Here is a 14,679-nt window from a genome sequence, read left to right on the forward strand (position 1 = left end):
GCAACATTTCAGAAAATATGCTGTTACTTTCTGAGAGTTTATTGATACCAATCTCATGTCTGCGCACCAAATATGAAGCTACTCTAAGCAGCCAGTTAGCTTAGCTTACCATGCAGCCCGGAAAAAGAGAAACAGTGAGCCTGGGTCTGTTCAAATTTTTAAAAAAATCTACTTACTTACATTTCTATTGGCCAGTTTAGCCTGTATGCTGCTGGTAAGATGATTTTGTTATATTTAGGCAGAGCCAGGCAATGTTTTTTTTTCCCATGTGTCCAGTATTTGTAAGAAATATTAGGAAACCAGCACTTCCTGGACTCAACATTAGTTTGTTAAAGTAGTATTGCGTATCAAATCTAGCTTCCCCAGGGTACACTGAATCACAGATTTTAGGGATGTGCACAGATACAAGTAAGCACATTCAAGTTCAGACATTTTAGGGGACATAAACATAAAAACATTACACATATTTGAATGGAGGGGGTCTTCAATAGCATTCTCCTAACACCGCAAATTGTTGTTTTACATATTTTTGATCCTTTTCAAGAACAAGCTGGTTATTTACATCAGGCTAAACTATGTCCACCTTATGCTGCGTTCACTTCACGCCACTTAGACTACAGTTATAAGGCGGCAGCAACAGTATCTCTCTCTTGGAAAGAAAGCAAATGGATGTATGTCACAAAATGTTGAGTTAGGAAGATGATATAAATTATAGATAAGGGTTCAAGGTTCAATTAAAGAAGAGGCCTATCAACAGACTGTATAAATATTACCACTGAAAACTACATAGTGCTCCCGAAAAAATGCTTTGCATTTAAATCTTATCAACAGTCTAAACTATTCTTGGGCGTGGCATGTATCCACCAATAAACACCACTCCCAGGGCAACTCAATGACATGGCCTCATTATCGGATCCCAGAAGGTGACTGAGTGCAGTCATCTCATTAGGGTGACAGAGATGTTGTTGACCTGCGAGAGGAAAAGATGGTAAATGATGTCACCCACATCTATAAGGGGAGATACCCCCTAAGCCCGTTCCCCTCCCACACCCTTCCCTCTGCATGGCATCGAAGGAATTCTCCGAAGGTTGCCTGGAGGAAATGCAGCAAAGAGCAAATATATAAATACATCCTATGGGTGAATATCGGTTGCTGGCCAAAAGAGAGCACCCAAATGTGTAGTTGCTGCCCTTGGTTGGGGGGCATGCCATTTGAAAACAGACAAAATATAGACAAGGGTCATCTTAGAAAGACTCACATGATCACGGCCTTTGGTTTCATTCCCTTGTGCTGCCTTAGAAGGAGAGCATACATTACTGTCCCATCCCACTGAGCTCAGTCACAGTCCCATTCTTCCCAAGCTGGAATAAATATGACAAAATATGAATAATTCATGAATTGTTTGCAGTGTGGGGGTTGTTGTAAATTAAGCCGATTAAAATGGCAAGCACAGACTTTGTGCTAAGCCCCGTGTCTCAGAGCACCCTACAGTATTTATCATAAAGCTTACAGGAGGACAGTAACTGTCACTGACTGCAGGCTGAACCTAATCCAGTATATTATCTATTATCTATCTGGGAAATGCAGAGAACTGCAGTGCCTGACAATAGGCTGATTTGAATGACTCAACAAATTTGGATTTTTATTTATGCCTTTGTTTACTTTCAGTTCATTTTAAAGAGTGCTTAAATGGTCTTAGCGTTTAATTAAACAGTATTAAACAATCTACATAAATAGATTTAAAGTGAAATTATCCATAGTTTCCTACATGGCCACAAAACAGGATAATGGTAAATCCTAAAACACAAGCAGAGAACTGTCAATAAGTTAATTAATGTTAGTTACACAGCAATATCTTAAGTTTGCTAACGAATGAGCTAACAAAGTTATTTCCAGTAAGCTACTGTCCACAACCACAAATTAAGGATGTCCTGTTTTACTGGGTACAATAATGATGGCACACAAAGATATGGTGTCCGGGCCAATTTTGTGACAGTAGAGTGCAGAAACATATCATTACAAATTAAATTGTTAAGTTTAATGTTTAATTGTTAGATGTTCAATTACGCCAATTAAGTGTTTACTATGAGACATAGTCAAACTAGTGCACATTTCTATCACCATATACCAATAAGAAACAGGTTTGTATTTGCACTGCAGTTTGCAGTGATACTTTATTAATCACACATTCAGAAATAAACAAGAAACAGTACCTCAACTATATATATATATCATATATGAATAACTATATATAAGTGGAGGGAACAATGAGCAAAACTTCCATGGCAAACCAGAGGGAGTCAGTGAACTTATGTAAGTTACTGAAATAAAGTTATGAAACTATATTTATTGCAGAATGAAAAAAATAGAACTTCAATTTGGGACAATGGTTGAAGTCTGGGACAGCTGAAAGTAGAATTTAGGATAGCTGTGGGACACTGAAGAAAAAAGTTAATTTCGAAACCTGGGTCTGGGGACCTTGCATAATGTTCCCTAAAAGTTCTTTGAAGGTGACAAATGTCCAGAACCTCAGGAATGTTCCTCAGACGTCCTGTTTTGGTTGTGTCAGTGCTGCATTTCACTTTCAGTGGACATTGCACTTATCACACTGTGACATTGCAAAATTATGAAGAGGACACCTGGGACATAAACAGAATATTCTCATATCTCAGATCAGATATCAGATCATTCGCATATCTAAGCTGGTCATATAATAATGAATGAATGTATGACTTTAGGGCCACATTTCTTTTTAGTTATTTTATGGTCATGTTGCTGAATTACACAGAGGATAGTTGTGCACTGATTGGTAAACCAGTTCGAAAAATGTTCTGGGAACATGATGAAAGGAACTTAATAGGACCAAGAAAGAACATTACTGGTCCCCTAAAGAGTCCTCTAAAGTCATTAAAGGTTCTGCAAACATTATGGGGCCCAGAATGGGCAAATAATACACTGCCTCTAGATACGGACGTTTGTGTTTTCTGGTTTTGCAACCACCGTAGCTTCTCTTGCATGCAATGGAAGGGAAGAGTCAAACGAGGTGTTTGCAATCTACAAGCTCACCAGTGTATGTCACTAAATCCTGACACACTAATGCTGTAAAACTGTTTTGACTGTGAGCTTCAGAAATCATGCAACACAACAAGTAAATTTTATTCATTTAGTGACAAATCATAGTAGGAGTTATTTCAGGGCACTTTTCTAGACTTTTTTAGAGCAGGTCTAGACTGTCAAAACTGACAAAACTAATTATACCAATTTATAAAGTGTACAAATTAAGAATAATCAAAATTTAATACTGCAATTAGGTTTTAAAATTACAGTTAATAGCTGGAACTGTAGCACAATTCACACAAGACCAGGTACTGTACTGAATTCTGCCAGTGCAAATAACCTTCAATTATGATTCACATTAGAGATAAATGAAGTATACGATTATGCGTACAGTAGCTCTTGTTTTGCTCCACATAGCGTGGCACCACAATTATCTGGGTCTGGGTTTTGTCACAGAGGTATTCTGGTGCCTCTGAGGTGACACTGCTCTGTTTAACTCTGCCCTCCTTTCAGTTCGGGCCTCACGTGCTGAAGATACAAACTCTACTCGCTATGGTTACTGTCAGCCAAACAACAGTCAACACGGCAGTGAACCTGCGGTATCCGCTGCCTGCCAGACCAAACTGCATGTGAGCCTGCTCGTATCTGCACTGCATCAACCCCTTCTCAGCCTCATTTTATTCACCCCTGAGAATAAGCCCTCTCTGCTGGCTCCTGTTGTTGTCTTTTGAAAGGGAGCTGCAGCCCTGCGCTGCTAAATCAGCAGATCCGCAGAACACTTGATTCCAAGCTCCATGCTCAGCATCCCAAAGTAAATGTTCCCAAGGAACTTCTACTACTGAGGCCCCCATTATCATAGTCATGGCATTCAGTTTTGGATTCAGTTTTGGATCACGTACAGTATGCATCAACAATGAATGATATCTCTCCAGCAAGCAAGAGAAATATTTAACATTAATATTTCTGAGAAAAGCTGCTCTCATACCTCAGATATTTCCTCCTGCTCAGTCTGTTGGCTACATGGAAAGTACCGTATCTGTGTTTGGGCTCATTTTGTGCAGCAGGACATTTACAGCAGGTGAAAACAAGAGGAGCTTTATCCTGCGGCTCACGTCTCTGCTGTCTCCATCTAGGGCCAGTGAGCAGGGAAACATCTTATTAAAGTTTCCCTTCTCATCCGCCTGACACAGCTCAAGTCCGGCTATGAGGGGCTCCTTCACCAACACCTCTGTGTGGAAGACAGTGTGCACATTATGCTGCTCTGTTGTGGAGGTTGGGTGGAAAATTTTGCTGGGTCTGAGCTGTGCTTTCTTTGGCACCGGTGGCCTCTGGGCCAAAGCTTATTCATCTGTGAACTGACAGCTTCACCTTAGCCCAGGAAACTGAGTAGCTGAATCCCCCGGATCACTGATCTGCTGGAGGAACATTCATGAAATGTTCTTGAATCACTTACCTTGTAATGTAAGGGCAAATAGCTTTTGTGTGCCTTTTTACCTCTATACTTTGCATTTCATGAAAGAATTTTCCTCACAACATCTGTTTATGGGGCTATATTAAGGTGTTTGGATTTTTCTCTCTCCATTAATGTCTTTTGTAATTTTTTTGTGGATGTAAAAGGTCTGCAAAGTCACAAAGAACACAACAAGGTTGTTCCTCCCACAGGAAACACTCCAGCCTCTGCTCCGTTACTTGGAGAAATCATGTTGTAACTCATCTGCATAATGCACAGCTGGTTTAGAATGGGCTTAGCTGATGTTTTTAGCTTAGCAATCCATTACCATGGCAACGAAGAAAGATGGGTCAACATCACTAGCATAGAGAGTGATACCATGAATATTAGAGTTGGTTTGAGACAGAAGTCACTATTCAAGTCAATATTGTAGGAAATGACAGGGAACGTCAGGAAATGCCAAATGAAAATAACAAAATACACGGGGGTTAGGGTTAGAGACCCTGGAGACTGGAGCTAAAAACATAGTTTCATACAGAGGGCGAGCAGAGGTGTTGCAGCTATGGCCAGTATGAGAATATATGAAAATGTGTTTTTTTGAACATATAAACCTAATCTAATAGAAAGAACAAGTATGAGGTTGAAACGAGCATTATATGGTCACTTTAAACATTCATTTTCTGGTTAGTATAAACCAGAATGTGCTAGCATGCTAAAAAAGTTGTGGATGCTCTTTTTTTTCTCATGTTTTTCACTGTCCTACTAAACCACAGCTTCAAAGTCAAAGAGACAGAATTTAGCAATTAGGCTTTTTCTGTTTTTGTCAAGAGAGCAACTGGTTGGGAAATTACAAGGCAGCAGGTAGTGGTAACACCCGTGTTGCCTCCCTCACTCAGCTAACATCATCAATTTGGCAGTCACTCCCCTGTTTTCAGTAACACCATTTTGGCTGCACAAAAAATATCTGAACCAAAGCAGTATTCGTTTTTCAGTTAATTTATTTTAAGAGAGATACAAGCAAACTGAAAAACATGAAGCAAAGCTAAGCTGTGCTGTGACTTGTGACTAAAACAAGTGTAATATTGTTCTGCTTGTGAGTCTGTGGGTGTCACAATGAGTTCCCCGATTGTGTTGCTGTATGGCATGGAATATCAGAGGCAGTTAAAGGTTTCTCCAGGTCAAACTTCCACCTTGGCTCTGTGGTAATGAGAAACAGTCCACCAGGACTATTTCTACTTTCTATCTGTGGTACTTTTTCGTCTCCCCTCAGGCAACCAGAGACAACTTAGGGCACAAACAAAACAGGACACCTTGTGTCTGCTGGTCACGAACACACTTTTAAAATTGTGCAAGTCAAATACAGATGCAGTGATTTGTTGTCAAGGCTTTGAAATAATAGAAGCATCATTCTTACAGAGGACATACCCCTATAAAGTGAGGGCACAAAGCCAACTTGTCCCTCAAACAAACAAAAATCTTCATTCAGTATTTTATGTAGAGCACTGAACTCACAGTTGGAAAACAGGCAGTGTTCAGGGTGTAACATATGTCGAGTATTTGTATTGGATTTCACAAAACACTGGTATTTCCTGGTATTTTGTGTCTGAGAGCTTTGGCATCTCCACAGAAATACTTCTAATATGTTACACAACACGCTGCAGTGCTGTGGTCGCAAATTCTTTTGTAAACCAACAGGAGTTTGCTTGGGGTCCGTGCCTGTCAAAATGAAGGCTGTCATCAAGTCAATGATGTACCATTGCAGGTATAAGCATTGTAATTACCTTGACAGCAAAGGTTTTCATTACTCATACTCAGAGGTTGTATGCTGCAGCTCAGAATATGCAAACGCTTCAGCACTAATGCTGGGATTTTCCAATGGCGTCTGCCATGACACAAGATTTCTAGCGTGGTGAAATGTTCATGTCTCCTCTAACATCTGGTTTTACGGTGGCTTCATATGCCTCAGCTGGTCTGGTCATGGTTGTTTACATACATTCTGAGGCCTCTGAGGGATTCAAAGAGGTTTGCCACACTGACCGGCTCAATGACAGAAGTGAAATCAAACCCAGATAATAATTTGTGTGTGAAATTAGCTTGCTAACACAAGTACATTTGACTCTGGATGTTTTAGGAGGGAGTTGATCTTGTATTCTCTAAACGAGCATGACACAGCAGCACGTGGGTGTTTGGGGGAAGCTTGCCATAAGGCTCCATAAGGTCTTGTTTTGACCTACCCTTAATGTGTCTATACTGAAGAGCCCATAGGGACAGAGGATCAGGGCGAGGGGGCCACTGCTGAGGGGTTGTCGAGTTCAAGAGGCTGCATGTATGGGTAATCATCACCGTTGTCCTGCTCTTTCAGGTTGTTGCTTCAACGCTGCTGGGATCTTACAGATCTTTAGATAGATGGAGAGCACCCATCTATCCTTCAGCAGTGAAAAAAGTTTGCCTGCGGGTTGTAAGCACGTGTTTTATAACCTCATCTCGCTATACATTTTGTCTGACTATCGTGTGGTTCTAAGGCCGAAGCCCTCCCTCTGTACTTGAAACAGCTGATTTATGTCTGGTCCTGGACACTTGTGCTCTGTGGCTGGAATGCAGGGAATTTCAAAGACCCCTCCTCTGCCTGTCCCGTCCACACGCAAACAAATGGAGCAGGCGCCTGGAAGGGTAGATGAAGGCCCACCGGTGCTCCCACTGCAGGGCAAGGGAGGCAGAATGTAAGGAATGTCAGAGGCGAGAAAATAAATCCATTCTATCCTTCTTTCTGTCAAACTGTAGCCCTTTCTTTCTCTGGTATCTTTCTTGTTTGCCCTCTCACGTTTGTGCTACCTCTTTTTGCAGCATTATTCTGATTTTCAGCCTCTCTTGAGTGTTTAATCGTTTTTTGAATTAACTCTTAGTACTGGTGTATACATGAATTATCAGCAAGAAATTAGCCAAAATTGGTCAAAATGAATTTATTTGTGTTAAAATTTTAAAAACACAAATATGCATAGTGTTCTGTTGTTTGGCAAATGAATTATGTGACAAATAAAATAATGCCTTGTTAAACACACTTAAAAGTCACAAAATGCAATATGTTCAAGACCGTGTAAAAAAAGCAAAGGACCTCAAAGTTATCATGTATATATCGTGGAAGAACACAAACCTATCATGTAGCATTTTTACAGTCAAAGGCACGATGGCTGTAACTCAATAGTACATGCATCTTAAACATGCGGCTGACATGGCAAACAAAAAAAAGAAGAATCAACACTCCATAGAAGCTAGAATAGTTATATGTTTTGACAATAAAAACATAAGCAGCTCTGTCTATTGTAGCTCATTTTCATCTCAATGATATATCCAGACACCATTTTGATTGCTTTTTGAGTCTTTCTCTCCTCATGGCTATAGTTTAATAATTCCCTTTCTCCTCCTGGGGCCTTAGCGCAGCTCAAGGCCTGCTCTTTGCTGCGGGTTTATCCATTATGTTGAGCACATCATCCAGGATGGATGGGCCCAGATCGAGTTCAAGGGAGAGGAATGACCCCGTGATCTGGGTGAGGGAATCCTGCGACGTGCTCTTCTCCTTGGAAAACTCAAACTCAAAATCACAGATGCGGCCCTCCTCCACCCCACTGTCCCTGTCCACCCACTCCCCATTGCACTTTGAGAGCTCCTGCTTGAAGCCCATGGTAATGTCATTGTTAAAGTGTCCATAACCATTGCAGTTGCCATTGCCATTGAGGTTCCTGCTGCCATTACAGATCTTGTTCTGGAAGTCCCCTTTACCGTTAAAGCTGTCAAAGCTGTCGCTGCTTGCGTTGCTGTTCAGGCTTCCATTAGCTTTGAAGGTGCTGTTGCTGTGACCGTTGATATAATAGGATGATGGCTTGTCAAACCTGGTTTCACTCTTGTTTATTTTGTTAGCTTTGGCAACTGCCTTAGAGGTGGACTTCTCTTCGTTTTCAAGAAGATCCAGAAGGACATCGGGCTTTGAATGGAGATCTGCAGAGGGAGACGAAGGCTCACTGGTGAAGACGTCCATGGACCGCAACAGAGCATCCATCTGCAGGATCTCTACCTCCTCTGTACTGTCAGGTTTCATGGCAGCTGTAGGCCCAATTATGTCCTCCAATGGCTCTGGGGGCATGGAGAACACAGTGGAGGAGATCATGGGGAGGGTGAGTGCCTGGCAACCACCAATAGTTGGGAGGGAGATGGCGTTCTTGAGAACTGGAGAGGGAGTCTCAGCAAAGGAAGCATCACCTGTGCTGTTAGCTCTCAGAAACTCACTTTGGATGCCATACTGAGGGTGGACATCTCCCTTCCCAGGTAGGAGTTCATACTTCCCTTGCAGGAAAGACATGTCTCCAAAGGCATCTCGTTCCCCGCCTTTGCCAATGTGGATGGTGTGGCGAAAGTCCCCAAGCGGTGGACTGATCATGTCTGGGGACAAAATATCTCTGAGGCGGCATTTCTTTCCCTTCTTACTATTGGTAGGTTTCAGATATATGGGCGCTTTCGCTGGCATGGCTGTAACTGCGGAAGAGATCTCAGATATGCAGGATAGAAGTCGGAAATGCTCTATAAGTTCTGGACGTTACAGTTCCCCAGGGGAGAAGCTCGAGTTACATTCTCAGGAACACGCCGGTCATGCAGGACTCCCAAAATAATTTCAGCAATTATGGCATCGATCAGGAAACGGGATTCCAAGCAAGACTGGTGATGTCCGGCGTAGAAAGGTCAGATGGCCACTTTCCTGAAATCAGAGACATACAGAAAATATGTCAGCATTATTTTAAAACATGAACTCAGCGCTGACAAATTTCCTGAAGGTTACTTTGACGAGTGCTGCTACTGATCCAAAACTCCTGTCCTGCCTTCCAGAAAAAGAAATCTGGCCACCAACACAAGTCCCACAAATAAACTCTGGATCCTGGAAGAAAAAATATCCTCATCCTCAGTTTGCATCTGGCGAGCTTAGAAGCCAGAGGAGAGGAGGATGAGGCCCGGGTCTAAGGCTTTTTGCTGCTCTATTCACATTTCCACACATGAGCCTCTATTGGCCTCCACAACTGTGGATGTGCTAATGTGGAACAGCTGGACCACAGATTGGGAGAGGAGAAGCAAAGCGGGACTTTAGTAGGATCAGAGCAAGGCAGCCTGTTTTAGGAACAAGCTACTGCTCAGACATGCAGAGAAAGATAAAGGAGGACCAGAGGGGAGAAAGAGGGGAGGAAAGGGGTTAGAGGGATTGTGTGAAAGAGTGAGGGATTACAGAGCAAGTGGATCTTAAGAAAGTAGGTGATGCAGATTGTGAATTGATTTGATAGGCAGAGGGACAGCTCCAAGTTTAATAAAGGACTGAGATACCAGCTAGGTTGCACAATGCATCAGGATGAGCAAACATTATTAAAGAGATATTGGATTTGATAAAAGATGCCTGATTGCATGCTGCCCTCTCAGAGCTTTTCCATTACAAACCCAACCGAGAATGTCACCACGTTGGCAGCCGGCTTAGTGTAGGATGATCTCAGTAAAAAGAGGGGAATCGGTTTGACCGTTTGAAATGACATAGCAACCGAGGAGAAAGGGAAAAACACTCGGTGGAGGAAGGGAGTTGACAGTGTGTGTGTGTGTGTGTGTGTGTGTGTGTGTGTGTGATGGGGGGGTGGGAGAGAGCACCAGTGAGGAGAGAGCTTGCCCATTTATAGACATATTTACTTATGAGAGGTCTGTCAGCAGTGACCGTCTGACAGAGTGCACTGCTGCACAAAAAGTGCCTGGGCGGTCAAGTAAAAAAAAAGGTTTCACAGAGAAAACATCCACATTCCTGCTGCAACCGACATAGAGACACTGTGCATCAGCCTTATCAGAGACACTTTAAGTAGGCTATGTTTATTCAGCAGGCACATTAGTGTGGAGCCAGAGAGACAGACACTTGCTGCGTATTTGAGTCCAAATAGCAGGCTGGAAACCGTTGCACTGACATGAATTCTTGTGTTTCCAACCTGTTTGATGAAGCAACAGTGAGATTTCAATAAACTATATATAGGATGTGAAGTACGAGGTGAAATCTCCTCACTTGAGGGGATGCCATTACAGCATAAATAAACCTGTCACCCAGCAAACACTATGGGGCTATATATAGCCCTGACAAACACTGAGGGATGCAGAACATGTGTGAGTGTGTTGAATGGCGACGCCACTCTCCAAGAGTTCTTGTGTATTCGAGTGCTGGTGTGAGAGTGAGGTGCCTGACTGCGCTCGTGAGAGATAGCGGTTTTGAATGCACGCCATGTGTGCGAAGGAGAGCATGTTTGTTTGCTAATAGTGAGGGAGAGAAAGGGAAAGGGGGAGGGCGACGACGAGTGCTGCAGTGTTTGATGAAGAAGGGAGGGGGGAGGCTCAGCAAAATCCCTCACTTGTTTAGCTCAAGCTTTTCTCTTACTTCTTCCTCCATTTCTCTTCCTCCCACTTGCTTTTTCTTTTTGTTCGCTGCTGCTCCTCAATCCTGTCTGACCTTGACAGCTGATGCTCACTGCAGTGGGAAATCGGTCTTGGACAGGGAGTGAAACAAATGCAGCACCACGCCAAAAGCTGCTTCCTGTGGGCTCAGAGTGCACATATCTATATCCGTATTAACTTCTGCAATGCTGTTCCTAAGAATAGAAGGTCACTGCTGCACTGCTGACTTCCTATCAAACATAGCTATTGATTATTGGTCAGCTCTAATGTAATTATAACATCTGGACCCTCTGCTCTCCAGTGGCATGAGAAAATGCACAGCCCATGCATTACAATAGATGATAATGTTGGTTGAAATCAATAGTATGGACAGAACTTATAGGAAAACCTCTAGCAGAAGAGCAATCCAACTCTTGCAACTCACACGGGGGGACATCTGCTGCGCATCCTACCCAAGGTCAACACTTGTGGCCCGTGAGAAGTCAGCTGGTGCGGTGAAAGCCTGGAGGTCTGACCTTCACGTCAGCCATCCTGCTGGTGACTCAGTTTGGCTTATATGACAAACATGACTGGAATTCCAGAGGCCAACATAAAAGTATGAGGGAAAACAATATCCTCATGTTCGCCTGCTGCACAACTAGTGTAAGGGTTGATTTAATGAGAGCTTGGGTAAACTGGTATTGATTTTTGTATATCTCAAAAGGCACAACAATGTTAGTTAAGCTGTGCTGGACCAGAAGGAAATTAATCAATTAGAAGAGCTCAGGATATCCCAGGATGGACCCATGTGGCCTGCTGACCCAATCAATCCGTTTGTGTCTCTGCAGGCTGTTAATAGTCAAGCAGGTGTATTCTGGGATATCTCAAAGCCAAGGCCAGATTTGCACCCTCCTTTTGGAACTGGTCCATAAAGAGGTGGCGTGGCACGTGTTGACTGGTTCAAGCCTGGCGGCGCCACCCCCGCAGAATGCAGTCGCGGGTTTCATTTACACCTCTAGGGAAGTGCGGATCCGATGGCACCTTCCTTTCGAAATTGCTTTCCTGAGCAGCCATCCAGTCATAATGGGAGCTGCAGGATAAAGCCACTGTGTCATTGGGTCAGCAAGAGCTATCTGTCTGGGCATGAAGTGATCTGGAGCCACTCCAGTCTATTTAAAAATGGAGCCTTGCCTCATCAGTCGGTACTTGGAGGGTTAGTTATTAGTGAGGGAGCAACAGAGGGAGCAAGGTGATGAAAGTTGGAGCGTGGGGGCAGATAAATGTGAGGTTGGCATCTGGTAATTAAACTAGCGGCTCGTGATTTGTCTGGGTATTTCTGGACACCTAAAAGTCACGTGTGATATAACTGGGTCAGTGCATTTTTAGAGGACGTGTAACCCTACTGTAGTCTAAACAAATGCTTCAGTTTAATGATGCTTTCGCCAAAACTGCTCCAAATCCGGTGATGAGGGACATACAGAGAAAGCAGCTGTTCAAAATATGACCTGCATATGACTTCCCCTTTCTTTAAAATAGAATCTGTGCATCCCCTAAATAGTCCTCCCGTGATGGGATTACTGTGCTGACATTTCACATCAGTACTGTTGTAAACCAGCATGCTCATCTGCACTTGTGTAGTCATTGTGGTCAGTCTAACATCATCATTGTGTAGGAGACAAACCTGTATTCCTTCCACTTTGACTTCAAAGCAACTTTGTGGAAGTTTGAAGTTTCCAAATACTCTTCTAACGTCTAACTACGGCCTTGACTTCTGTCACGCCTTTGAATAGCAGAAAGACCCCCTCTTTGGGGCTGTTATAAAAAGCAAAAGCACATACCACAGAGGGTAATGGTAGCCTTACAGAATAGACTGAGCTGTTTGTTGCATAAAAAAACCTCAATTATAGGCAAAGGCCTAACTTTCAGGGGCCTGGTGGCGGTGCCGGGACCAGGGCGAATAGCAGGGTGGAGTATTTGTTCTGTCTTTCTTTCTCGCTCCCCTTGTGCCACCCGCAAGCATGGCCGGCACTTGCCAGAGTTATCCTTGGCAGAGATGAGCAGGAAACCGAATCAAAGAGTATGAAACATGAAGAGAATGTCAACATATACTGGCAAAACAGAAAAAGTCGGTAAAACCTCCCCCAAATCTGCTCTCCTGGAGAGATAAAGGCAAATCCAGCTCTGCATTTCAGACGAACATGCCTTAAAGCGTGTAGCTGGACTAAAAATGTCTCTCTTGGAAAGCCGGGAGGATATCATGTTGCTCTTAACAGTTCAGCTCTTGTGTTACATGTATAAGCTTCTTTACAAGCTTAACTTACCATGCACACTTTCGCATGTTTCACTGTTACTAAACAATATCCCATTCTGCTCCACACTTTCTCAAAAAAAACCCTCCCTGACAGCAGGTAAACTGCACCAACATGATCCCATCCACTAAATCAGATTACTGTACAAGCAGCAGAGTGTGAAATAAAACATGTTCTCGCTCTCACTCACCTCAGATATTCCGATCTTGACTCCCCAGGTATCACTCCGGTTCTCCTGCTGAACGCTGCAGCCCCAAGTTGACGTGTGTGTATCTGTATGTGTGTGTTCAGTGGCTGCTGTGCTGCTCCTGTGGCATGTTGACACTGCTCTGCCTCCCGTCTCTGCCTCGGGGCTGCACTTCTGTCGACTGGGACGTCTGCCGGACAGCTGTTTTGGAATTGCACTCCGGCTCCTATTGCCTTCTGAAGCAAGTCAAGTCTCCTCCTACACCTCCCCTCACTCCCCCCTTTTTCCTCTCTCTCTGTCTCTCTCTCTGCTCTCCCTTCTCTCTCCCTCTCTCTAGCAGCACCTGTGCATGTCTGTTCTCTCTCCTACCCAGAACTGGGATTTTTATAAGCAGCTCTGTGGTGTTTGAGGATCCTCCTTGCTTCCTGTGCCTTGGTGGAGCTGCGGTGATGAGTGATCACAAGCTCTGGTCTCACAGCTTGAAAATATGAGTGCTGTGGAGAGACAGGCGCATGCCTCATGGGATGTCTGGCTGTCTCTCCTCTCTAAAGCAGTCCTTCATGATATGTCAAATTAGTGTGTGTTCACTCCTTCCCTCATATGCATTTTTGCCTCACCCTGTCTGACTCTGTGACTGCCCAAATCTGATAAGAGCTGTTCTGTAAACGCAGCCGACAGACACTTGACTGGACTCTTCCTGTCTCTCCTCTCTGTTCTTATCTGTCTATCGCACATGCACACCCACCCATTATATTCCTCTTCAAAATCTCCTCATATTCTATTTAATTCTATTCATTTTGTGCAGTCTATTTTTTTCAGAACTGCAGCAGGGGTGACACTATGAATGGGCTGATTGCTGCAGAGTACCGCAGCAGCACTGCAGCATGTGCAGGGGACATTTATAAACAGGCTGATGGACAGCACATGGGTAGAGCTGCAGAAAAAATAGACTTCCTTACCTTTTTTTTTTTAGGATTATGATGTAAATTCAAAGACAGAGACAGAAGGCAGTGTGTGTAAAGGTTCCAACCTGATACCCTCAAGTCAAGGACATGGCAGACCTCAACACCGCTTCCCTTTTTTGTGGTTCTATTCTTGTATAGGGGAAAAAAATCCCATCACCTTGGTAACCGGTGCAGTTCAGAGGTGATGTCACACTTTGCTGTGTAGTTTCCCCCCAAAGAGCCAGAGGAGAGGTGTGTGTGTCTGCTTCTACAGTGCAAGGAAAGGGCTAAGAAGAT

At 43.5% G+C, this 14,679-nt stretch overlaps 1 protein-coding gene across 1 annotated transcript; it reads right to left on the bottom strand.

The window, feature by feature from the left end:
* Positions 1-7,452: 7,452 nt before the first annotated feature.
* cdc42ep3 (CDC42 effector protein (Rho GTPase binding) 3) lies at positions 7,453-13,935 on the bottom strand. The gene is made up of 2 exons (XM_084736232.1): positions 13,442-13,935; positions 7,453-9,254 (listed from the first exon to the last, which is right to left on the bottom strand). The coding sequence occupies exon 2, from the start codon at positions 9,024-9,026 to the stop codon at positions 7,947-7,949; it is 1,080 nt and encodes a 359-aa protein (XP_084592358.1). The 5' UTR covers positions 9,027-9,254; positions 13,442-13,935; the 3' UTR covers positions 7,453-7,946.
* Positions 13,936-14,679: the final 744 nt, after the last annotated feature.

Source organism: Lutjanus erythropterus, chromosome 14, assembly GCF_056507025.1.
Source record: "Lutjanus erythropterus isolate fLutEry1 chromosome 14, fLutEry1.hap2, whole genome shotgun sequence".
Classification (NCBI taxonomy): Eukaryota; Metazoa; Chordata; class Actinopteri; order Lutjaniformes; family Lutjanidae; genus Lutjanus; species Lutjanus erythropterus.